This window comes from Pleurodeles waltl, chromosome 5, assembly GCF_031143425.1.
Source record: "Pleurodeles waltl isolate 20211129_DDA chromosome 5, aPleWal1.hap1.20221129, whole genome shotgun sequence".
In the NCBI taxonomy this organism is placed as follows: domain Eukaryota; kingdom Metazoa; phylum Chordata; class Amphibia; order Caudata; family Salamandridae; genus Pleurodeles; species Pleurodeles waltl.
Window position 1 is genome coordinate 847,487,052 of NC_090444.1, and position 27,774 is coordinate 847,514,825.

General features: G+C 44.5%; 1 protein-coding gene across 3 annotated transcripts in view; it reads left to right on the forward strand.

The window, feature by feature from the left end:
* Positions 1-27,774, forward strand: part of LOC138296086 (FERM domain-containing protein 6-like) — a 1,138,137-nt gene that overhangs the window by 810,048 nt on the left and 300,315 nt on the right. For all 3 annotated transcript variants that reach the window (XM_069234915.1, XM_069234916.1, XM_069234917.1), the window contains exon 9: positions 21,201-21,375. In XM_069234915.1, the coding sequence (XP_069091016.1) occupies positions 21,201-21,375 (175 nt within the window). The remainder of the gene's footprint in view (positions 1-21,200; positions 21,376-27,774) is intronic.

A 27,774-nucleotide genomic window follows, 5' to 3' on the forward strand; every position in this document is an offset into this window, starting at 1 on the left:
TTTCAACATCGCACACATGTAACAAAGTACAGTAACCTTTGTCTGCTCCACTAAAGAAACAACAGTTTAAATCAAACATGAATTTTCCCAAATATTGTGAATGAAACCTCAATGAGCGGGGTGTCAGCCAGATTAGTATGTATTCACTCTGCTCATTAACTCGTTGGTGCTGAGGACTGAACCGTTCCGTTCTCCTCACTTGCGCTTGTTTGCTGAGAACTGACCCATTCCCCCCTCATCAAACAACCGCCAAATCCCTCTGCTGTTTACAGCAGAGGGATTCGATTTTTGGGAAAGAGCTTTCCCAGATCTGGAGGCTGTTTTTAGTTTTCACTGAAATGACGAGCAACACAGTGCTCTGACGTCATTTCAGTAAAAAAAAAAAGTAATTTCACTTTCATTACCTCAGATGTGGGCTATTACTCCCGATCTGCCCCCAAATGGGGCAGAAAGCGCATTAGACACCAAGGCCCTCACCGCCGTGCTGAAGACCGCCAGTGCAGGCGGTTTTCCACGCAGCGTATTCTGACTGCTGGCAGCCCTCCATCCTTTTTCAGACAGAGAGCTGCCAGCAGCCATACTGGCGGTCGGCGGGGAAGTGGAGGTTGCTCCACCTCCACCGCCCGTCATCAGGACACCGCCCACCGAATCACGTCCCATGATTCGGTGTGGCGGTGTTCTGGTGACAGGGAGCTGGCGGTGGAGCAGCCCCCTGGATCCCGTCCCTCCCGGAGGATCAACAGACAAGGTAAGTTGATCGTGCGTTAGGGGAGGGGGTGGGGGTGGTATTGTGTGTTGTGTGCGTGCATGTGGGTGTGCGTGTGAGTATGTAGAGGGGATGTGTGAGTGCGTGTATGCATGCAGGGGGTGTTGTGTGTATGGGAAATGTGTGCGGGTCGGTCTGTGTGCATGTCTGTTTGTATGTGTGCGGGTATGTGTTGTTGCAGTGTATGTGTGCGTGTAGGGGTGTGTGTGAATGTTGGGGGTAGGGGTGGGGAGGGGGTGTGTGTGTCTGTGCATGTTGGGGGTGGGAGGGGGGTCCTGCCACTTTTGGGGCGTAGCAGGGGGGGTGTGGGGTGTGGGTGGAGGACTCGGGGTGGGGGAGACCCCTATCAGTGCCAGGGAAGGAATTCCCTGGCACTGATAGTGCCTACCGCCATGGATTTCATGGCGGTTCCAAACCACCCGAAATCCATGGCGGTATGCCGGGTCGTGATACTGCCGGCGGCCTGGTGACGGCCACCGGGTTGGAGACCGAAGTCTCCAGCCCAGCGGTCGTCACCACCCTGGCAGTCAGAGTGGAGAAGTGGCGGATGACCATGGCAGTAACCGCCGTGGTCATAATTACATTTTATTTTCTGCCGGCCTGTTGGCGGTATTACCGCCACTTCTCCCCCGTCCGCCAGGGTTGTAATGAGGGCCTAGGTGTTTTTTTTTTTATAAAAGAGGGGTGGGGCTGCCCAGAATAAGCACAGCAATACCCACCCCAAAATAGGCACAGTCTTTCTGCCCCCCCAGTGTTATTACTTCCAATCTGCCCCCGAGTTGGGCAGAAAGCCCAGTAGACACCAGGGATTTTTTTTTTATAAAGAGGGGTGGGGAGCTGCCCACCTTGGGCATGGCTATGCTCCTACCCCACATAAATCGGGACCTAAGTCTTTCTGATCTACAAGAGAGGCATCATTTTTATCAGGAGACCGAGGGGAATGTTGGGTGGTAGGAAATTTTGCGCGCACAATAATGCCAAACAGAAATGTGAGAAAATGTAGATTTTTTAGCTAAATTTGAGGTTTGCAGGTTATTCTGGGTAAGAAAACTTTGGGGAATCGACACAAGCCACACCTCCCTGGACTCCCCCGGGTGTATAGTTTTCAGAAATGTCTGGGTTTGGTAGGTTTCCTTAGATGGCCACTGAGCCCAGGGACAAAAAGTGCCCCCCCTTGCAAAAACAGGTTGTTTTGTGACAGATAATTTTGATGTGGGTGCAGTTCCCTGTCATTGGCACTTCGCCCACCCACACAAGTGAGGTAGAATTTTTATTGGAAGACCTGGGAGAACGTGAGTGGTAGGAAATGTGTGGCTCCCCTCCAATTACAGAACTTTCCATCACAGAAATGTGAGGAAAAGGTGTTTTTTTAGACAAATGTTGAGGTTTGCAAGGGATTCTGGGTAACAGAACCTGATGAGAGTCGCACAAGTCACCAGATCCTGGATTCCCCTGGGTTTCTAATTTTAAAAAATGTACAGGGTTGTTAGGTTTCCCTTAATACCTGCTGAGCTAGGGACCAAAAGCTGCAGCTAGACACATTGCTAAAAAAGCGTCAGTTTTGGGTGGAAAAATGTGATGTGTCCATGTTGAGTTCTCGGGCGTTTCCTTTCACGGGCACTAGCCATACCCACACAAGAGATATACCATTTATATCGAGAGACATGGCGGATTGTTGGGTGAAAGGGAGTTTGTGGCTGCCCTCAGATTCCTGAGGTTTCCATCACCGAAATGTGAGATAAAAGTGTTTTTTAGACAAATTTAGAGGTTTGCAAGGGATTCTGGGCAACAGAACCAGGTGAGAGGAAAACAAGGCACCCCATCCTCGATTCCCCTGGGTGTCTAATTTTCAAAAATGTACAGATTTGCTAGGTTTCTCTAGGTGCCGGCTGAGCTCGGGCCCAAAATCCAAAGCTAGACACATTGCGGAAAAAAGGTCGGTTTTGGGTGGGAAAATGTAATGTGTCCATGTTTCGTTTCAGGCCATTTCCTGTCATGGGCACTAAGCCTACCCAGTCATGTGAGGTACCATTTTTATGAGGGGGCCTAGGGGAACACAGAATACTAGAACAAGTATTATTACCAATTATTTTTCTCTGCATTTGCACCTTCCAAATGTAAGACAGTGTGTAAGAAAGAAGTAGCTTTAAGAAGTGCCATGTAATTCACATGCTAGTAAAGGTGCCCACAAATTCAGAGATGTGCAAATAACCACTACTTCTAAACTCCATATCTTGTGCCCAGTTCAGTAACGCATAGGTTTCCTTGATACTTACTTAATATTTTACCAAATGAATTTCTGTATACCAGGTACACAGTAAAAAAACAATTGCAAGGTGCAGCTCAGTTATTGGCTCAGGCCTCTTGGTGAACCTACAAGCCCTATATATCCTGACAACCAGAAGGGTCCAGTAGACGTAATAGTATATTGCTTTTAAAAATGTGCCATAGTAAGAAGACGTTACAGATTAAAACGCACACACAAATGGCTGTTTTTTCAACTCCACTTCAATATTTTTTCATTTCAACTGTTACTTTTCTATAGGTAAACCTTGAAGGATCTAAACAAATGACCCCTTGCTGAATTCAGAAGTTTGTCTACTGTTCAGAAAAATATAGCTTTCCATGATCTACCGTTTTTTTTTTCCACACCCGTTTCCACCACTAATTGGAAGGAGGCTAAAAGTACAAAAAATAATAAAAATGGGCTATATCACAGTAAAACTGTTTTGAGCAATTCGATTTTCTAATTCAAGCCTACCTGTTCCTGAAAGGTGGGAAGATGGTGAACTTAGCACCCTAAACCCTTTGTTGATGCCATTTGCAGGCAAAAAAGACAGGCACTTTTTGTTCTGCAGCACTTTTTTCCCATTTTCCCCAAAAAGCTCTAAATCTAGTTATATTTTTCCCATTTTCTCAGTCCGCTCCAGGGGAATCCACAAACCTTGGGTACCTTTAGAATCCCCAGGATGCTGGAAAAAGGGAGGAAATTCAGCATGTACAGCTTATGTGGACAAAAAGTTATGGGGCCTAAGAGTGAACTACCCCATATAGCCAAAAAAAGGCTTAGCACAGAGAGAGAAAAGCCTAGCAGTGAAGGGGTTTAGGTCTGTTATACCAATTGTCTCACATTCACACAAAGATGAGTCTATATCTTAACTGTACCATCTACGACGTCTCACAATGAACACAACCACTTAGCAGTCAATTAGAGAATGGTGTCTTCTGCACCTTTTAGTACTATCTCGAGATCTTAGGCCACGTCAGACCCAATAACCTCTTCAACTTACAATTACAATTCACCACACTCACACAGCATTCAAAACATATCTACAAGACACCATCCAATCTCACAAACACCGTAAACTAAACATGGATGGCTGCAATTCACACCCCTATTGATACTCTCACCTCTGTCACCGATACAACTCCCTTCCGAATCTGCACAACTCCACTGATCCTCCAAGATCAGGACATGGGCACTAGGGACTGGATTCTAGGGACTAACTAATTTAGTGAACAAGTTTCTAGTTCTCCTCACTTTGGGTTCCCAACAATCCTCTGTAGCTACCATCTGATCCAGTGTCTGAGTCACTCACTCATTTTCTAGATCCGATTAATCTTTTAAGAGTCCCGAGGTGTAAGGAGAGACACATCAAACAAATTTAATCAATTTACTGTGTAACTCAATTTGGCCACACATTGAAGCTTGGAGACAAAATCAAAGTTCTAAAAGGTTTATTACAAGTTCTAAGCCAGATGTATGTGAATGAGTCTCAAAAACATACTGTAGAAGTACAGAATTAGCAAAGGTGAGTTAAAGCGTCAGATCCAATTAAATCATAGTAACATGAGACATCATAAAATCTCAGTAGCAGCAGTGCAAAAGGTGAGAACCATTATTTGGTGCTCCAAGTCCAAGCTTTGATTTCCCTGCCTAGCAATTGAATTTACAGAAGTCTAATTACTGTAATGAGCTATAGGAAACCGCAAGAATGATCTAATTTAAGGTAACAGAACATATGTTAAAAGTGTTAGCACTACAGAAACCTCAGTAGAACTTTCTGGAAGAGAGGTGTGCGTAACCACAGCAAAGATAAGAGGTCTGTACTTATCTAAGGGCCTGATTTGGAGTTTGGCAGAGGGGGTTACAAACGTGTAACATTACAAATGTGACGTATATCCCATCTGCCATTTTACAATCCCATTATAGCCTATAGAGATCGCAATCGGCGGGTGGGATATTGTCATGTTTGTGACCCATCCACCTAACTCTAAATCTTGCCCTAAGTCTCTATGGGCCCACTACAGTCAAAGGGCAGAGGGTATCTGAATCTCTAGTTGACTAAAACACACTTATCTGTGCAGAACCTTAGGTAGTTGATGTCACTGCCAGTAAGTTTGTATGGTCTGTGCAAGATTGGTAATAGTAATTTCTCACTAGACTGTCATCTCTCGGACCAAGCATCAGGATGACCTTAGATCTCTCTCATATCCAGAAATCCAGAGGGGAGTTCTTCTTCACAACTCCTCGCTAACACTCTCCGTCCTTGGCAACCTATCTTCCCATACCTCTTTATCTACAACTAACAATAAGCTCTTCTTTAACTGGAGACGTGTGCAGATGTACCTGCAAATATGCAGCAAGAGCAAAACTTCCAAGTTGAAGGTTAAACACAGAAAAACATTTCAGGCCTTAGCTTAACTCCCACTAACTTAAATAAACTTAACGCACATTTGAATACATGGTTATGCTTGCATTTCGAAATAAATGGAGAACAACAATGAAAATGTTATTTAACTAAGATATAATACCAATAAATTTGAATAATACTGGGTACATGTGATTTGCATATGACTATTCTACATTTCTACTTATAAGTGCACTTCAGTCCACAACTTTCAGCACTCCTCGTTTACATGAATTTATTTGAGCACACATTATATATGTCATTGAGTACATTTCATTGCTCTTTCTGGAATGCATAATGACAAAGCAAAGTTATGCTCTCTCATACACATGTCTCTTCCAGTTATCTGTGTCAGTGCAAAGTTGAACATGTCCTGATTCTTTGGACACTTCTACATGCTGACTTTCATGTTCAAGCAGCAGATTACTGTATTAGGTATTTGGAAATGTTGTTGGGAAATCTGTTATGCGCACTCACTACATGTACAAACTGACAAAGTAGTGAACTGTTTTTCTGGCATATATTCAGCCCTAGGTAGGTTTGGGCAGTGCCAATCTGTTTGACACACACATATATATGATTCTTTGAAACATCTGAATGTTGGTGCTTTTTGTTGTCAGTGTTCAGCTAATGCTTGTTGTCAGTTATTCTGAACTTAGATTGACACATAGGTATGGCAATGTGGGCCCTTTTTATGTACTGCATACTAAAGTAGAAACAAGTAGTTTTCTACTGCAGACCAGGACACAATTTTCAAACGTATGTATATGATTCTACCTTGTAGGGGATTTTGTATTTATACCTTGATTCTGTCATAATTGATGTGGCTAGAGAATGTTGAGATTGGGATCCAGAGTGCATTGTGATAACATTGCCCTGGTTGCATATTTTATTCTCTGTTAGTTACTGGTGACGTTTGTTTTAATTATTTTTTATTGAGAGGGTAAAAACACACTTTGATAAAATTCCAATAATAAAATGACTGGCATAGTTCATATGAAACGTGAAATTTAAATGAAACAAGCTAACATACCTCACTCGTATACCTGGCCATGGGTAAAGTGTGTATCTTAAGAAAATCATCCCAAAGCCCCACCCCCTGAAATATGTAAAGTGCAAAAAATCAGCAAATATTTTGATAACTTCCAGCTCCCCATTTTCTACAACATTGCGTGAACAATCAAAGTGCAGAGGTGCATAACCGAAATATTCAGAGCTTGTTGACTATTGCAATCCATGAACTACTTCATTGATCTAAAGTGTCTAAGTGCAATGTCATATTATTCAAGGCATATTTAGAATAATGCCACCCTCAATAAAATGACTCTGTAGGTAATGTACTGCTGCATGAGACATCGACAATAGCATCCTTCACCTAATAATTATTGACCCGTCACCTATGGCTCCCACATATTTAAAAACCTAGAAATGGCCCCCACTCTTTTAGCATAGGTCTCTTCAAAGATTTTTGTTCTTCTAATTTTTTCTGACCGAATGCCAATAGTGGGAACATTTATTGACTTCCACAATTGCAAAATCAAAGAGCGAGCCAATGCAATTGCAATTGAGGTGAACCATTTGGAAAACCTATTGATCTTGAAAACTTGGGGAGAGGAGCCAAATAAGACAAGTGTGACCTTAGGTAGTATAGAAACACAGGTGAATCTACTAATCTCGGCAAACACATCAACCCCGAAAACCTGCAGTTATGGGCAGCAGAAGAAGATGTGACCCTGTCACCACAATCCATTGCCTTGCAACAAAAGCATTGGGTTGGATACGACAGATGCATTCTATTAATCCTCAATGGAGTATATATAATAAGCCAGTATCTTGCAAGAAATGCCATTCTTTTATACTTTGCCACTCTAAGCAACTTATACCCCATCTCACAAATATGTTGCCAATCTCGGGGGTTATCTTGCATCCTGTTTCTATTTTTACTTTCTCTAAGAATGCCAGCACTACTTTTTGAACTATGTGTTTCCTAAGAATTATATACCAAGTACCCAACCCTAAAAGCTTATTCCCAGAAAACATGTCAACCAGTGAAAGTGTTTCAGTTATCAGTTCCCTATAATTATCTTTTAACAAGCTTTTTATTTGCCTAAAGCTTGACTGCAGATCTATAGTAGTATGCCTTAAAAGCAAAATCACTTGGTCCCATGATATTATGGTTGAGCCTACAACAAAATCGCCCAATCTTGTAAAACCCTTTTCTTCCCATTGACATTAAATGGGATACAGGGACTTCAACCCCCAGAGTCGTGCCTCTTGTAATCGAGTGTTCACATGACATGGGGAATCTCCCATTGCTTTCAAAGGGATTGCAAACGCTGTGCCAATAGCCCTAAAGTCTTGTATCCTGATTTTTTGGGCACTTTATCGATCTTCAAAAAAACGGGAGTTGAACCTAACTCTCCTTAGTCATGCGATTAAAAAAAAATAAAAAATCAAGCCCTGAGCCTGAAATAGAGAGATTAATGAGGGTATCCAAGAGGGCTGCCTCATAGTAGGCCTTGATATGAGGCAGAGCCAGACCCCCTTGCTCTACCTCCAATTCTAAAATGTGCATCTTTGCCCTTGGGTTTTTACTTTGCAATACAAACTTTCGAAAAACTATTGTGAGTTCTTTAGAATATGCACTGGGTACTTTCAAAGGAAAATTGATAAAAATAAATAAGAGCAGGGGCAAAACTGACATTTTAATTAACGCAACTCTTTCAATTAAAGTAAGTGGTAATAACTTCCATCTCTCCTACAACACTTTAATTTTATTCAGGGTTGCGGTATAATTAAACTCAAAAAGGTCTGCAAACTTGTTGTTCCCGCAGATCCCTAGATATCTTACTGTACGCTGGGGCAAGGTTTGGAGGCAGACTGGCAGATCGTCTTTAGATGCGTTAAACAACAAAAATTCAGTTGTTGCCTCATTTAATTTATAACCTGCTATATTCGTAAAATCTTTAATCACATCTGTTAGCCGTTGAATATTCTCGCTATCTGCTTTTAAGTATAGTACCACATCATCAGCAAATAATTTTATCCCAGTCATGCCTTCCAAGGGAGAAATTATCCAGTTGTTCACCCGAATTCTAATAGCAAGTGGTTCAATAAAAAAGGTGAACAGAATCGGAGATAAAGGGCATCCCTGCCGAGTACCATGTTTTATCTTGACCCTGCACACCTCCTTCATATTCGTAATCACCCTTGCCTCAGCACCAAGATATAGGCCCTCATTACAACCCTGACGGTCGGTGATAAAGCGGCAGTAATACCGCCAACAGGCTGGCAGTAAATAACACCAAATTATGACCATGGCGGAAACAGCTGAGACAGACAGCCACTTTAACACACCGACCGCCAGGGCGGAAACAACAGGCAACTACCCATGGATGCAGGGCTACACACTGTCTGCTGGCGGTGACGGCTGCTCAGTGGTGGCAGTGGTGGTGCTGCTGCTACTGGTAGTGGTGGGGGGGAGGCTCCAGCCCATCCCCTGCAGCCTCGGATGGCTGCCCTCTGGTACTGGTGGTGCTGGTGGCGGTGCTGCTGGTGGAGCTGGTGGTGGGGGGAGGCTCCAGCCCAACCCTGCAGCCTCAGATGGCTGCCCACTGGTACTGCTGCTGCTGGTGGTGGTGCTGGTGGCAGTGCTTCTGGTGGAGTTGGTGGTGGGGGGAGGCTCAAGCCCATCCCCTGCACCCTTGGACGGCTGCACCAGCATGGTTAGTGGTGTGGGCTCAGACTGAGTCCCAGGATCAGGCCCCTTGTCCTTTCTGCCTGCTGGTGCAGGCCCCTTGCCCTTCCTGGCAGCAGCTGGGGATTCCTCCTTCCCCTTCCTGGCAGCAGCTGGGGATTGGTCCTTGCCCTTCCTTACAGCAGCTGGGGTGGCACCTTTGCCTTCCTTACAGCAGATGGGGGAGGCACCTTTCCCTTCCTATCAGTAGCTGGGGGTGGCTTCTTTCCCTTCCTATCAGCAGCTGGGGGTGGCTCCTTGCCCTTCCTGGCAGCACTTGGGGCAGGCACCCTTTCCGTGTGGCTGCCTGGTGCCCGGGATCCTTTGCCACCAGGAGTTGTTGTGGACACTACTGGGCCTGTGTACTAGGTGGCTGAGGTGCTTGCCTGGGTTTTACACACCCTTGCCATACGTGAAGGACGGGAAGGAGGAGGGGTAGGGAAGAGTTCAATGGTGGAGAGGAAAAGCTTCTTAGGGACATTGGGGCGAGAAGAGGGAGAAGGTTTGGGAGTGGAGGAAAAGGGAGTGGTTGTAGGAGGTGTCTGTCTGCTGTGTGTGGGTGCAGGTGCATGGGCTGGATGCTGTTCTGAGGTGGATGGCTGTTGGGTTTCTGGGTGCCCGCTTTTCTGTACCTTGGGGGGGGGGGCACAGACACAATGGGAGAGGACACAGGGGACGTGTGCATGGATGTTGGGATGGTGTCTGCAGGTGAGGTATGTGTTCTGTTAGGTGTGGTGGAGATGGTGGTAGTGGATGAGGATGCATGCAGGTGTGAGTGTAGACGCAACTGGGAGGGAGTTGGAGGAGGAGGGGGACACAGTGGAGGCAGTGTATGTTGGTAAGTCTGCATCTGGATGGTGTTTGTGTGAGTGCCTGTGGGATGAAGTGTGGTGCTTGTGTTTGCCTATGCTACTCTTGTGTGTTGTCCTGTGTGCATGCTTGTCTGCCTGTGCTTGGGATAGGTTGGGGTTGAGGGAAATGGGATTGGGAAGAGGAAGTTGGAGGGTGGAAAGGGGACAATTGCTGCCATCAGAGAGGAGGCCAGAGCCTGGATAGATGTCTGTTGGGCTGCCAAGCCAGTGTGAGTGCCCTCCAGAAATGCATTTGTCTGTTGCATTTGGGCTGCCAGCCCTTGGATGGCATTCACAATGGTTGACTTCCCAACAGAGATGGATCATAGGAAGTCAATAGCCTCCTCACTCAGGGCAGCAGGGCTCACTGGGGCAGGGCCTGAGGTGCCTGGGGGGAAGGAGAGGCCAACCCTCCTGGGTGAGTGGGCACGGGAAACTCGCTGAGAGGCTGCTGGGCGAGCGGTGCTGGTGCGGGGGTGGCGGCTGTACCTGTAGCTGGGGTGGTCACAGAAGTGTCCACCACCACCAGGGACCTTCCATCGGAGAAGGTATCCGTGTCCGAACTGTCCCCTCCAGCGTCCGCCATGGTGCTCCCCTCGTCCCAATGATGCCCTCACCGTCGGTGGACTCTGACTACTGGGTCCTGTGGGATGCAGCTCCCTCCGTCGCCGGTGCCACTGCTCCTCCGCCAGATGATGCTAATGCACATAAGGACAGGGTTACAAAACCTAAAGGGGGAGAGAGACAAAGGAAACACTGGGTCAGTGGCTGCTCCAACACCATTGTTGGCGTACACAGCACCCTCACACACATGGAACAGTCCTACGCACTAGGCAGTGCACTACCATTAGTAATGCTAGTCACCAGGGCATGGGGAGGGACACATACTGCCAACTGCAGCATACATGGGGCCCACACAGTCCTGCCCGGTAGTGGATGCCTACATGCTAGGTAGGCGGAATATCACATCAGAACCCTGTCCAACATGGGACTACTCTGCAATGTCAGGCCTGGCCTAGGGGTACCCACAGACAAACATCCACCATCTGGATACCACCCCACCATGCGTAAGTTGTAATGATGGGCACTGTACTCACCACCTTGTGGCTGCTGTGATGTCCCCAAGCGCCCATCCAGCTCCGGATAGGCCACCGCCAGTATGCAGCTGGGCCTCTGCCGTCTTCCGTGCCCAGCATCTCAGGTCCTCCCACCGTTTCTGACAGTGGTTGCTCCACCTGCCACAGACCCTCAGGGTCTGCACGTCCTTGGCGATAGCACACCAAATAACCCTTCTTTTGATGGGCGCTGACCTGCAGAGGAAATATACACAGGGGAAGGTATTAGTCATTCCCCTTACGCACAGACATGGCCCAGGATACATGCTGCACGCTGCCCAGGGCCCAACCACCAACCCCCCCAAAACGAGGCCTTCACACACAGCACCCCATGCATTCATGCCCCATGCATCATGCTCACAGTGTACTCACCTGTTGTTCTGGAGGCCCATACAGCAGTCGGTACTGGGGTAGGATCCCATCCACCAGTCGCTCCAGCTCCGCCGAGGTGAAGGCAGGGGCCCTTTCCCCAGTCACAGGAGCCATGGTAGGTGCCAGACACAGGTCACATCAGCACATGCAGTGTAGGTCCTCTCCTGTTGAAGGTCAGGTAGCAAGTGAGTGTACAGATAGAAAATGGTGGTGACATTCAAGGCGGTGCATACCATCACCGCCGGCGTACATCACCATTGGCCACTATACCCCATAGGGCCCAATGATAACCAATGAGGAGTTTTACTGCGGTTATTGACCGCCTCCAGCAACGCCGTACAACGTCATCGCAATTACCCCACTTCCACCTGTACCTCCATACAGGACAGGCGGACGCCATTTCGGGGGGGCAGGCCATGGATCCTAACTGCGTCACAGTTCACAATTGTACATTCAGGACATATGCCACTAATAAATTACGCAAATCACATCATGCATTGAACTGTAGTGGTTACAATGTACAGATAATGACCAGCTCCTCATTCTTTTGCCCCCTAGATTGCAACCGCTACGAATTAATAGGAGATGGAGACATCCCCTGTGTACAGACTCCTGGCGGACTTGGCAACAATGGAGGACAGGCACATCATCCTCACCTACAGACTGGACAGGGCCACAATCACAGAGCTGTGTGCACAATTGGAGCCTGACCTGATACCTGCTATCCGTCATCCTTCTGGGATCCCCCCTCTTGTGCAAGACCTATCAGTGCTCCATTTCTTGGCAACAGGTTCTTTCCAAGGGACAGTGGGCATGGCAGCAGGAATGTCACAGCCAATGTTCTCAACAGTGCTAACAAGAGTGTTGTCTCCTTGATAAAACACATGTGCAGCTACATTGTTTTCCCCCAGGTGGAGGATTTGGCCACAGTGAATGCAATGGACATATCCCCAATATTATTGGGGCTATTGATGGAACACATATAGCATAGGTCCCCCCCCTACCCGGCGAAATGGCAGGTGTTCAGAAATCAAAAACGTTTTCACTCGATGAATGTGCAGATGGTGTGTTTGGCGGACCGGTACATCTCCTATGTCAATACTAAGTATCCTTGGTCGGTGCATGAAGCTTTTATCCTGAGGAATAGCAGCATCCCAAATGTAATGGCCTAACTCCAGAGGCACAGGGTGTGGCTAATAAGTGAGCCCTGGTTCCCACCCAGTGGGTGTTGGTGTATGGTGTGGGCCATAAGGGTTAGTGTGTGGCTAACAGTTTTCCCTTGATATTTGAAGGTGACTCTGGTTACCCCAACCTCTCATGGCTACTGACCCCTGTGAGGAATCCCAGGACAAGGGCAGAGGAACGTTACAATGAGGCACGTGGGTGAACAAGAAGGATAATTGAAAATACATTTGGCCTCCTGAAGGCGAGGTTTCAGTGCCTCCATCTAACAGGTGGATCCCTGTGCTACTCACCCAAGAAGGTCTGCCAGATCATTGTGGCATGCTGTATGTTGCACAACCTTGCCTTAAGACGCCATGTGCCTTTTCTGCAGGAGGAGGAGGCTAGAGATGGCTGTGTGGCAGCAGTGGACTCTGTGGACAGTGAGGATTAGGAGGCAGAGGATGAAGATGAGGACAACAGAACCACAGTGATCAGACAACACATCCAATGAAACACAGGTAGGAAAGTGTTACTTCACATTTCATTGTCATTATTTAGATTTTCTTTGTCACTTGCAGGCTGTGAATTCCCACTTCTATGCCCACTCACTGTACCCTTTGGCAACTCTTTTTGCAGATATTGGTGCCCCTCTATCGCTCCTGGTGTGTTCACTGCAGCCAACTACAGGTCTTTCCTATGTATGCATTGCTGTACGGTTGAATTGGAATGTTTAAACCTTGTTACACAAATACATACTTAAATCATTTGACATACTCCATACTTGTATTTTTTCAGAAGAAAGGGGAGCAGTTCAATGGGCTGGGGGGATGATGGAGGAAAGTCCAGGGTAGAGTCCAGTCTATTGGTAGCACAGGTGCATTGTCGAAGGGCATAGGAAGGGGAGCAATGGCAGTCCAAGGTGGACAGGGTGAGTGAGTGGGACACGAGGTAACCGTCAGGAGAGTCTCATTTTCTGGTGGGGGTCTTAGCAATAGTCTCTGGCTTCTGTCTGGATAGCAGGGAACACTTGCGGGGTGGTTCACCCTCTGCAGGGTGGGGTGCTGGTGGTCTGTTGGTCCTGTGGCGGGTCCTCCTGTCTACTAGCGGCAGCGGAGGGGGAGGGCTGCTCAGTAGTCTGGCTAGTGGCAGGGGCCCGCTGGTGTGACACTACCTCCCTCATTATGTTGGCCAGGTCTGTCAGCACGCCTGCAATGGAGACCAGGGTGGTGTTAATGGATTTCAAATCCTGCCTGATCCCCAGGTATTGTCCCTCCTGCAGCGGCATGTTCTCCTGCAACTTGTCCGTGATCTGGCCCAGCATATCCTGGGAATGTTGGAATGCTCCCAGGATCGCGGTGAGTGCCTCCCAGAGAGTCGGTTCCCTGGGCCTGTCCCCCCCCTGGCACACAGCAGTCCTCCCAGTGTCCCTGTTGTCCTGTGCCTCTGTCTCCTGAACCATGTGCCCACTCTGCCACTGACCCCAGGTCCCTGATTGTCTTGGGTTTGTGGTGTGCCCTGCGTTCCCTGTAGTGGTGGACACACTGCTGATTGACGTGTCCTGGGGACAGAGGTATGGGCTCGCTGGGTGGGTGCTTTGGTGGTGTTTCCTGAGAGGGGAGGCTCTGTGGTGGTGTGAGACTGTGCCTGGGTAACCGACTGTCCGGACGTCCCTGATGGGCCAGCTTGGTCATCCTGATCCAGGCGAGCAAAGTCGCTGTCATCACTCTGGGCCTCTTCTTTGGGGGGAATGGATGTTGCTGGCACCTCTTCTCTGGTGACATTGGCTGGGATACCTGTGGGGATGTAATTGCAGTGTTATTGTTTCTGTGTGTGACATATTGTGCATGGGTGGGTTGCCCTCTATGGTTGTTATTTGGTGGGCTAGCTGTTTCCCTCAAGTGTGCATGCTTTAGTGATAGGTGTTAATACATTGGTAGAGCATGCAGGGCTTGGAATTTGGATGAGTGGGTTGTGATGGTGAGGTGTGTGGGAGGTAGTGAAGAGATGGGAGTGAGGGTGAGGGTGGGGATGTGTGATGGCATGCAGGTTAGGGGGTTATAGTAGTAAAGAGTTGACTTACCAGAGTCCAGTCCTCCTCCTACTCCTGCCAGACCCTCAGGATGCATGATTTCCAAGACTTGCTCCTCCCATGTTGTTAGTTGTGAGGGAGGAAGTGGGGGTCCACCGCCAGTCCTCTGTACAGTGATTTGGTGTCTTGCTGCAATGGAACACACCTTCCCCGTAGGTCGTTCCACCTCTTCCTGATGTCATCCCTGGTTCTTGGGTACTGTCCCACGACATTGACCCTGTCCACGATTCTCCGCCATAGCTCTATCTTCCTACTAATGGATATCTGCTGCACCTGTGTTCCAACTAGCTGTGGCTCTACCCAGATGATTTCCTCCACCTTGACCCTTAGCTCCTCCTCAGAGAATGGGGTGTCGTTGTGGTGCCATGGGTATAGTGTGAGTGGTGTGTGTGAGGGTGTGTAGGGTGATGTGTTGGGGTGTGTGTTGTGAGGTGCGTGGGTGGTGTATAGGTGATGGTGGTATGTGGATCTGGTTGTGTGTGTGCTCTTGCTGTCTCTCTCTGTTGGCAATTGTTTGTAGTCGTAAAGGGTTGTGGGTAATGTGGGTGTGTGTTTTATAGTGGTGTTGGTGTGTGGGTGTGGTGTTTGTATGGGTGTCAGGTGTGTGTAGTTTGAATTGTCCAATGTGGTGTTGTTTTGTTTGAGTGTGTGTATTTTGAGCGCAGCAGTATGTACCGCCAATGGTTTACCACCGTTGAATGTCCGCCGTGGTGATTCATGGGTCATAATGTTGTGGGCCTAGTTCTGTTAGTGTAACTGTGTGGGTTTTGATACCGCCAGTTTATTACTGACCTTTGGTGTGGCGGACTTGTATCTGTGGCTGTCTGGTGACAGATTGGTATGTGTGTGTCATAATATGGTAAGCGGATATCCGCGGTGGTGGCGGTATCTTGGTGGCAGTCAGCATGGTGGTAAGTGGGATTTACAGCCAATGTAATAACATTACATGTCTCCTAGATACGCCTTGGCTGCTCAGCTACAACTACCTCTAGAGAGCCTGACTTCTAGACACTGCCTATATTTCACTAATAAGGGATAACTGGACCTGATATAAGGTGTAAGTATCTGAGGTACCCACTACAAACCAGGCCAGCCTCCTACACATACCACTCCTCAGAGAGCTCCACTGGATCCCCATCCAGAAATGCTGCCAGTTAAAACTCCTCACACACTCATTTAGGTCACTTCAGAACAAGGGGTTTGCATTCCTCAGTCACCTGCTTTACTTCCACCAACACACCAGACAACTTCACTCAGCATCTCTCTCACTCGCACACACTCCTCGCATGCACAGAAGCAGTACGGGAGGTCTATCATTCTTCTACCACTCCGTCAAATTCGGGGTTACCTCCCCCAATATATCAGGACCTCCTTCTCACTTCTTGAATTCTACAAGAAGCTAAAGACCTGGCTTTTCAATGAATCTTCTTGCAAGCCCATTGAGACTGCTGGTACTCAGGTCCAGCCTCACCACACACCTACACTTACCTACTCTGCACCTGGAGACCCTCACAGGTGACAAGCAGAGTTCTACAAATCCACCTTACATTACATTACTTCTCATAATTTATTTTCAATTTAGCTTACTTCATCGAAGAAAACAATCACCTTCTCTATATATTCAGAGCTGTCATGATTATGAGACATTTATAGAAGGCACCCATCTGTTCAGTGAATTATTTACTCCATCCCTCCTCTCTTGCCAAAACCCCTTTTTTCCATCATTCATGATATTATTAGACACATTTGAAAATGGCGTCCATCCACATAAGCTTAACTTTAGTTTTGTCCACACATGCCAGCAACAAACACACTTCAATATGGTGACCATCTACAGAGACTAACCTTTTGTTCATCACCTATTTCTTATCCTACTATATTCTTTCAGCGTTCCTGCTACTACTCAACAAATTAATTCACTGCTTTTCACCTCAAGTACAAGTCAGTGCCAGGCAGCTTCCTCATTGCTTCATCATGCTATTATAATTTGGTCACTTTTTTTTATTGCAGATGCGTATATTTGTTACTACTTTGTGAGCATCTGCTTTCAACATGATCTGTTACAGATACTTGTTATGATAACTGCACCATAAGTCAGATATACAAAGCCCTTTTGCATTTCTTAATGGTCCGAATCAGCATTCCAGGCTGTTAATAAATGCAAAATGGCCTTTTCTGATATAAAAAGGCCTTTGGAAATCATAAATTGGAATTTCTACCCTGTAGAAATCGCAATTTGCGATCGCCAGAATAGAAAATCTCAAATAGAGATTACCTATTTGCGATTCCTATTCTGATATACAAAGCATTTCCTAAATGTGATTTGGGCATTTATTGAATGCAATTATCATTGACTTGAAGTTGATGATAACCATGTGCATTTTAGAAAAAAACACCTGAAAATGTTTTTGTTTAAATTGCAATAGAGCACACTCATGCCCTTTGGGCATATGTATGTCCTACACGTGCACCACTATTTTTAGGGAGTACCGAGTGGGCCTTTTGCCCATTGCCATCCTTGATTTTGAATTTCCCAAATAGTGATTTCCTAATAGGAAATTGCTGTTTGGGCTGTGCAAAATCTGGCAATTGACACAAATGCAATGGGAATCCTTACTTAGGATTTCCTAATAGCGATTACTACCTTGTAGGAAATCAGTATCTCTAAACATAGCATTATGCATTGCTTAAATAGTGATTTCTATGAAATCACTATTTAGGAAGTGCAAAATTGCATTTTAGTCCATCTGGCCCCATGTTACACTTCTGGTGGAGCACTTTCAGGTATGCTCTAAACAAGTCAGGAATGAAGTTAAAGGGTTTTATTACAAGCTCTGGCTCAGGTTAATATAGACAGTTCTTAATACAGGGCTATAAAGATATAAAATTACCATTGGGTGTCCAAAACATTGGAAAAACCAAAGCTTGATTAAAATCCAACAGACTAAGCATTTGATTAATGTTATACAAAACGTAGGCACCAGAACATGATGTTCTGTGTCTGAGAATAAATGTTGACCAGTTCTTCTAAGCATGAAACCAATCTAAAACATTCCAATTTAGTTCATTAAGCAAGGGAAATCCATAACAGTGACAAGTCACTAACTGACATGTGCTGGGCTATAAAACATGGGGACAAAAATTAAACAGTCAATAAAGGACAAAAAGAATTTGGAAAACAGCATCTGGGGCAAAAACAAATTAACTAAAGTTGACAAAAAGCAAGTAAAACGGTACGATGTCAGCATCTCAGAAGGTTGATCAAGAGTCTTCTCATGGGTCAGGACTAATTCTGTGTGTTCTGTCAGCAGGCATTAGGAAGGTGGGGGCAAGGGCAAAGAGGTCTGGACCTCTCAAAGTCCAATGGGAATCAGTTCAAAGTCCGAATGGCGACTGACTCAAAAGCAACTGGGAAATGGTAAATTAAAGTCCAAAGTGAAAGATGATTTGTCCATCGATCACACCACATGAATCGGAAGGTTTAATTGTCCAATCATAGTTCATAATATGACAGTCACCGGCAACATCAAAAAAAGATTCCCATCACCGTCATGGGAAGGCATCAATCTTTTGCTCTCCTGTACAATTTTGCAACACAAATCTAATTGAATCCATCTTTACATTCCTTTGTCCTCGATGTACCAGTTTCAAGGTTACTTTCTCATGCCCTTTGTGAGTAAAACTATAGGACATCTATTTCCAAACTAACATTTCATGTGAACAACTTCTGTAAAGAAATGACATGTTAGCAAAAGAAAACAGCTTTCTCATGTAATTCATGAAAGAAGGCCTAGCAGGTCTCACATAAGCTAACTAAATCAGAATAGAATTAAAATGGTACGCTTCATTCTTGTCAAATAAAACACATATAAATGTTAAAATCATAAATTCATCATTAATAATTCTTGTTATAAATCATGTTACAGTAAATATAAAACAAAATAACTACTAATACATAACATTAAATATAACGGGGAAGTACAATTCTCAACATTTACTTATTGCTTTTTAGTACATTATTTAAGAAATTAATTATTATTTCAATAAAAACTATTACTTAACATTATAAGGAAACATATGAAATCAAAACAAATGATTATACTTGGATTAAAATAGCCCTACGCCATTACATTAGATCAGTAGCCTACAGTAAATACCTTTCAATATGGGGTTTTAATGCACCACTTTACAATTAACTTTTTAGAGCTTCACAAAATAAATTGAAAGCTTGTCACATATAGATCATCATTGTGACACCAAAAGTAACAGCCAAATTTCAGCTGCACCACTTCTATATTGATAGCATCTATGGAGGTTCCCTTTCCTTTTTTGACTATAGTTTTGATTTTGCACATGCCTAAAACAACACCTTATTAAATACTGCCATTTTTCTCAGTTACCACAAACATCATATTTGGCAATGAACACTTTAACATACTACGTATTTTTTACATGATGGTTTTCTTGAACAACAATTGCTATTTTGTGTTATTTTGACATCTAGAATTTTCCAATACCAGTGCAGATTGTCCTCAACTTGGCAAAGAACTCACTGACCAGTATAAGTGTTATGATATCTTCCTCCACATAATGAAAATACTAATTGTCTCAGGTAACTCAGCGGCCATTATAAACATATTATAATTTGTCCACTCTAGGAGGACATTGAATGCCTCTCCTGTGGCCCTCTTTTAAAAAGCAAACGTCACCTGTTCTATCTCTGGTACAATCTGTTTTGCCACACAATCTTCTTGGTATGGTGCTCACAGTGTTGTGTACTGAGGTTCTGGCTGCCGCTTTAACTCACTTTCTTTGTGCTGTCCAATTCTTGCATACTTGCGTCCGCATCTGCTTTCACACCTATGCGACCAGTTCACGCAGCCGGGTAAACGTAATGTCTGGAAATCAAATGTATTCATTTTTTCATATTCATATGTACTTATTTCTCTTGTTTTTCTTGTTGTGTAATTTTCGATTTTTCTTAATGTGATGGATCAGGCAATACATGTTTCATGCTTTAGGCTAATATGCCTAGGGATTTTTTTAAGGCTGAAAGTTATTTCCCAAAAAAGTCATCATTAAACACAGCATGCCATGTACAATTATTAAACGAAATTACAACTCTAAATAAATAAAATGTTTTTTTCTATTATACAATCTTTGCTTCAACTACATAACCAAATTGAGATCTTTTCATAATGAATAACTGTCACTGACCTTTCCCAACTATGGATCCAATGTTTGGAATATAATGGATGTTATGAACATCTAAACACTATTTTTGAAATGTTGTCTGCTTATATCTACTACACAGCAATGTAATGTAGCCTATTGGAATCCAACTAGAAGGTCCTGTTCCAATTCATGTGTTTTGACAAATCCTTTCTAGAATTTCTATGGTTCTGGAAAATTTCAAATGTTTGTGTTCCACATTCAAACACTGTAATTATAAAAATTCTACTTATCATATAAGTATAGTTATGCTTGCTATTCGTTTACACAGACATACTGTCTGTCTCCTGCCAAAAGCAGTACAGACCCTCCTGGTAAACCATGGTCCTTCCTGATACCACGAGAATTCCTCTTACTTCTACTTAACCTTGCATGCTATTACATTTTTTCTTAGTCCCTGACCAGTCATGGTATTTTTACATACATACCTACCTATGCTGCATTTTCATTTTTGCCCTATTAACTTGGGCATGCTTATTTTCTACCTCCCACCTTCTATTTCTTTGGATCTAAGTAATGATTTTACTGTTTTGCTTGTTTCCATTTACCAAACCATTTCTGTATATATAATCTACGGACATAACTATGAGAATACCAGTACATCATACTTGCTCCAGTACTTTTTTCATGTAAAGCTACTTACCTGTACATATCATTTTGCCTTAATAATTTCGATTTTCCTTTGTGGATCCAAATGTTCACCATGGTCTTGTTTATTTGTTTGTTTGGACTTCAACAAACAGCATCTGTATATATTAGATATTGCCATGCCTCACGAGGCTACACACAAGTAAGCCTTTTTCAATTATTTGAAAATGTAATTTCTTTTGATCATTCTGAATGGCATGCTATGTTTAAATATTACTTTTGCAAAAATAACTTTCAGTTTAAAAAAAAAGGTTAACAAAAAAGTCAAAAGTATTTGTTGGTCTCATGAGTTCTAGGTGCTATAAACATCAGGATACGTACATTGATTGAAAAACATTACATCCGAAAGGAGAAAAGAAGAACAAATCATGGATGAAGTTTGTGGCACAGAAAGAGTTGTCATGCAATTTTTATATGAGGTGGACATGAAATCAGCCACAGGCTCAATCAGGCTTTAAAGGCGGATACTTGCAACAGTGATTGATGTTTAAACCTAGAACCTTTCCCACTCATATACAACTTTTATTTCTTTTCAGGGAAAGAAATTTGAGATTCAGCCTGACGGGTTACCCTCTGCACGAAAACTTGTTTACTACACTGGTTGTCCTTTCAGATCACGACATCTGCTGCTGTTGCTCAGTAACACCCACAGGCTCTACCTGAACATACAGCCTGCGCTGAAGGAGATAAGGAAGGTGGAGGATGCAGAAGGTTAGTGCTAAGTAGCGAGCCTAGGCATGCTTCAGAAAACAAGCACTGGTAATGCCAATAGACTCGGCCTATAAATAAAAATGCCTTTTCAATCACTGATGGCTTTAGGCACTCTGTAAGTCACAATATAGGCAATATTTCCCTCAACTTTGCATTCACGCATGTATTCACTGATGCACTAGTTCATTCTTGTATTCACCTATTCACACATAAACAAAACGCTTAAACAATCTCAACATCATATACAAAATAAAAAAATAAAAGTAGAAAAAGTAAACATGCTGTCTCAGGCATGCTAATTCACACAGTGCTGCTGTGGGATACACAGTGTCATGCCTGATCATACAGCAACACAATCAAGAGGCAGAATCACACATTGTAACACACAAGTGGTATGGCAGGAATGGTTTCTCTGTACACTCTCGGGAAAAATTACAGGATTCTGGTCCCATTAGTACAGTCAAGATATTAGTCGAATAGACTTCACCCAACTCTTTTGTGGCATGCTTCATCAACAGCCATTCCTACTCACTATGTTACAATGAAAGCAGCAGGGTGGTCTTAACCTCATTGTAGAGCGAGATCAGAAGATTCTCGTTCTGGCCACTAATGCGGTCCAGTTATTCTTAAAACAGCATTGGTGTAAGCCCAAAGTTTTTCTTTATTCACAGGTACACTTGGCTGGATTAAAATCTGAGTAGGGATGATCACGAGAAATTATGTTGTGGGCATTCCATCACAAGTCTACTTGCCAACATGTTTCATCCACACAGTGGATCCCTCGAAGGATGGTCTCTGGCTTTCATCAGGGCAGTCAAGGACCCCACACATGTCAGTCACTAGTCCACCTCAAAAAAGTGCATGTACGGTAAGAATAAGTCTTACCTCTAAGGTTGTCGTGGTCTCCTAGCGATAAAAACAAATCATAAAACAAATAGTGTCTCTTTAGTCCACTCTATTATTACACTTTCTATGTAATCCTTAAGCAGTCGAAATTCTCTAGGTATGCTCAAACCACTAATTTTTTCTGAGAATGTATCCTGAAATGAACATTCATGTGCAAACTATGTTGCACACGTGATAGCTCGGCAATCTTGAAACTTTGTGTCAAACAAAAGTGATTCATGCAATGTGTTCTGTCACTTATCCTACACTCATAGGGTTTTTACACAAGGGACACTCGAGGGAGGAACCTCTGCTGTAGTCACACACTTGTGTGGAAAGTGAGGTACAAATTACAGTCCCTCACGACTAAAGGTCAAAGGATTCTTATTTAAAACCTCACTCACTCACTCATGGGTAGTCATTACCTGTTCAACTTCTTCTTGTCATGTGCTTGTACTCGCTTCATCCTGTGGTGATAACAGGTTATTTTTTACAAGGAAAGGAAAGGTAGTTGTCACTTTTATGTTATCTAAGGCCCTCCACAAGACAAAGTTAAATTATGGGCGAGTGCACATTTCAGTAATCTCAGGTACCGTCCCATTGTGCAACAATGGGGAGTCAAAACCACCTCACCATATTTCTCAGAAAATGTTCAACGGGTAACGCCAACCTTCATCAGGGCTCCCACATTGAGATGAAAACCCTTGTCCAGAAGGGGTTTGCAGCTCAGCTGTGAATGGTGTACAAAGGAGGGCCCCAACTGAACTTTCAGAAGACATCAGAGGTGCCACCAGATGCGTTTTTGATTGCTGTAAGGGATGGTAGCTGTGGCTGTTTAGGCAGAGTAGGGTGCCCAAAGAGCCACTCACCATCGCCTTGCCCACTTGTTAAAGCCATGACCCATGTCCCTGTATACTCACACGGTGAATTATAGTCCTAGGTTGGCAGGTCTACTGTTGCTTAGCATGGCAGACATATGATCGAAACAACAAATACAATTAATCATAGCAGTGGGTGGTCATCTTGTACATAGTGTGTTTTCCTTTTAATGTTCCATCATGGCTGTAACATTTATAACCAACGCATTTGCCATCTTGTAATGTCAAACATGGAAATGCTGTGAACAATACCATATCATGGTCGTTGTCTGGTTTAGAGGCAGGATGTGGTGCACTGCATATAAACTAATTACTAGAAAGTGGCCTGATATCAGTGTCTAGGGAGTATGCTTTTAAGTCAACATGAGAAGGAAATAAATAAATAAAACAGTACCAATAATAGGGGAAAATGGAAAACTAAAAGACTAGCCTGCCAGCCCTTGTTCTGAACCACACCCATTTGCAGGCGGATGTGTAGAAATGATAAAGTCAGCTAGCCCATTCTCTATGCTTTCATGTGTAGAAGCAGATGGCAGAAAAGGTCTGACCCAAAAAGCAAGTCTGTGTGCGTACGTGTGTTTTCCAATTACAGGATGCTGGCAAAACCTAAGCTTGTCAGTCGGGCCTTCTGGAGTAATTCTAGCAAAAATGATTACAATGTAAATACTCTACCCTGGGGCTTGTCAAAGGGGTTAATCAATACGAAAAGCCTTGCCTACCATGGAAATATGTGATCTTCGTGTAACAAGAAGGTCCTTTAACATAAATAAATCGACATGCTGTCTTTTTCTTTACATGCTATTATAAACAGATCACACTTAAGGCTTGTGAAATAGCTTTTCTCAATGAAAGAATCAGACCTATGAATCAAGCCTATAACCTTTATCATTGGCTTGTCACTATAATCAACTCTGACCTATTTTATTGAGCCTAAAGGTTCTCCCAGGGCAACCATCAGATATGCCATAGTAAACTTGCAACTCTATTTAAAGCTGCAGTTGTTAAAACGATATAAATACCTCCAGGAATACCTTATCATAGTGCATACCTTCTGCATCCATTGTTTGTTTGAATAGGCCACTAACACCAAAACCAAGTCCTACTGTGGTAGTCTGTGAAATTACACATAACAAAATACCTACATACGGACATTAAAACAGTTGATAACAATCTGGCCTTAAAAGCCTATTGCTATTAACAACTACTTTTCACAGTAAGTAAGTTAGGCCCTCTGTATCGACGTTTCAAAAAGGTATGTATTGTTTTAGTTATTGAAAGCATAACAATATTTTCTATTATAAATGCAATCTAAAATAAGATAAAAATGAAAGTGCAACTGTGCATAATAACATGCAGGCCCACACTTCTTTTCTAAGCCCATCTTCGGGACTGTGGCAAACAATTACTTAAAGATTTATCAGATGGGAGCCATTGTCAAGAATTTAACCAGTTTGGAGTTTAATTGCAGGTCTGTGAAAAAGAAGCCTCTTTCTAGCATATTTACTACCATTTTTGGCCTGTTTGTGAGTGTTTTTCAGTGTGTTTTTACTGTCTCATTGGGATCCTGCTAGCCAGAACCCCAGTGCTCATAGTTTAAAACCTATTTGTCAGTGTATTTTGCATGTCTCACTGGGATCCTGCTAGCCAGGACCCCTGTGCGCATAGTTTGTGGCTTATGTGTGTTGTCAGTATGCTTAACTGTGTAGCTAACCAGAACTCCAGTGCTTATGCTCTCTCTACTTACCAAATTTGTCACTATAGTTTAGTCACTCCATATTCCAATTCTGATTGGCTCACTAGACCCCCCTTATAAGGCCCTAGATACCCAGGGCATTATGGTTCCAGGAGATCCTTATGGGCTGCAGCATTTCTTTTGCCACCCATAAGTAGCTCATAGAAACTTTTCTTCAGGACTGCCACTGCAGCCTTAGTGAAATAGTGCACACACTATTTCACAGCTATTTTCCACTGCGCTAAGAAACTTATAAGTCACAGATATGTCAAACCTTCATTTACTGAAGTCTAGGTGCAAAGTTACTGTGTGTGAGGGGCACCCTTGCACTAGCAAAGGTACCCCCACATTGTCCCGGGCCAATTCATGAGTGCGGGGACACCATTATAAGTGTGCACTACATATATGTCAATACATATATGTAGCTTCACAATGGTAACTCAGAAAATGTCCATGTGAGGTGTCTAAGATCATGGGATTGACCCTAATCCAAATCGGGTGTTGAGTATGTTAGACCTGACATCCTTAGGGTGGTCCCCCCTACCTTTTTTCCGCCCTCCCTCCACTTTTTGGATTCTGTTTTTGCTGGTGTTTAGACTGCGCACTTTACTACTGCTAACCAATATTAAACAGGAAGGCCAGCAGCACACAGAATGTAAAGTTCAATAGTGTTGCAGGGATAGGTATCCCTGGTGGTGGGTTGTCGAAGTGAAAGAGTTGAATGGAGTCTCAGGTCTGGTTTGCAGAAGGTGTCTTTATTTGTGGCAACTATAAATCAGAGTGCCATCAACGAGATACAGCCAACACGTGTTTCGTCACACAAGTGACTTTATCAAGGCTGGGCCATGTGGCCAGAATGGTACGTAGCGAGTAATATGGGTGCCCCGTAATCAGTTGTGTGGGCTAGTGGAAGGTCAAGTGAAGCTTTTAGGATGAGCCATTTGAAAGTATGGCTGAGTGGGGTCATGAATTTGCAAGAAAAGGCAGGTATAGCAGGCCTTGATAAGCCTGTGGTGATAACCGATAAACACCGCATCCCCGAAGGAAGCTTCAAGCTACTTCTAACCAATGCTAAAGTGCATATGCTCTCTCCCTTTAAACACAATGACATTGGATCATACCCAATTGGATTATTTAGTGCTAGTAAAGTGCACTGTATGTGCCCACGGCCTGTAAATTAAATGCTACTAGTGGGCCTGCAGCACTGATTGTGCCACCCACTTAAGTAGTCCCTTAACCATGTCTCAGGCCTACCATTGCAAGGCCTGTGTCTGCAGTTCCACTGCCAATTTGACTTGGCATTTAAACGTACTTGTCAAGCCTAAAACTCCCCTTTTTCTACATATAAGTCACCCCTAAGGTATGCCATAGGTAATCCATAGGGCAGGGTGCTGTGTAGGCAAAAGGCAGGACACGTACCTGTGTAGTTTACATGTCCTGGTAGTGTAAAACTCCTAAATTTGTTTTTGCACTGCTGTGAGGCCTGCTCCTTCGTAGGCTAACATTAGGGCTACCCTCATACACAGGTTTGAGTGGTAGCTGCTGATCTGAAAGGAGTAGGAAGGTCATATTTAGTGTGGTCAGAATGGTAATATAAAATCCTGCTGACTGGTGAAGTTGGATTTAATATTAGTATTTTAGAAATGCCGCTTTTAGAAAGTGAGCATGTCTCTGCACTTAAACAAATCCTTCTGTGCCTTACAATCCACGTCTGGCTAGGTTCAGTTGACAGCTCCCTTGTGCATTCACTCAGACAAACCCCAAACACAGGATGCTCAGACTCACCTTCATACATCTGCATTTTGAATGGGTCTTCCTGGGCTGGGAGGGTAGAGGGCCTGACATTTACATGTCAAAGGACAGTAGCCTGCCCTCACACAAAGAACTGCTCTCCTGGACCCACATCAACGACGAAGACACCATAAAAACCATGAACACCATCCAGTCCGCTACCTTCCAGGATAGCTGGAAGCAGGCCGAAGTGAACACCCTGCTAGAGAAACCCAAAGCGGACCCCGAAGCCCTCAAGAATTACCGACCCATCTCCCTCCTTCCCTTCCCGGCGAAGGTCATCGAGAAGATCGTCAACAGTCAACTGACCCACTTCCTGGAGGACAACAACACTCTGGACATCTCCCAGTCCGGATTCCGTAGGAATCACAGCACCGAGACCGCCCTCATCGCCGCAACCGATGACATCAGGACCATACTGGACAAAGGCAAAACTGTGGCATTCATCCTCCTGGACCTCTCAGCTGCCTTTGACACCGTCTGCCACCACACCCTATGCACTCACCTCTACGACGCCGGGATCCGCCACAAGGCCCTGGACTGGATCACATCCTTCCTCTCCGGCAGAACTCAGAGAGTCAGCCTCCCGCCCTTTTTGTCGGAAGCCACCAAGACCATCTGCGGCATCCCCCAAGGGTCTTCTCTCAGCCCAACTCTTTTTAACATTTACATGGCACCACTCACCAACATCGTCCGATCCCACAACCTCAACATTGTCTCCTACGCCTACGACACCCAGCTGATCCTTTCACTCACAAAGGACCCCGCCACCGCCAAAGCCAACCTCCACAACTGGATGGATAAGAGCCGCCTCAAACTTAACTCGGACAAGACAGAGATCCTCATCCTCGGCTCCAACCGCTCCGCGTGGGATGACTCCTGGTGGCCAGCCACCCTAGGAACCGCACCTACACCCACCACCCACGCACACAATCTAGGCTTCATCTTAGACTCATCGCTCACCATGACCCATCAAGTCAACGCTGTTTCATCTTCCTGCTTTAACACCCTCTGCATGCTTCGCAAGATCTTCAGATGGATCCCAATCGAAACAAGAAGAAAGGTCACCCACGCCCTTGTCAGCAGCAGACTGGACTACAGCAGCATGCTGTA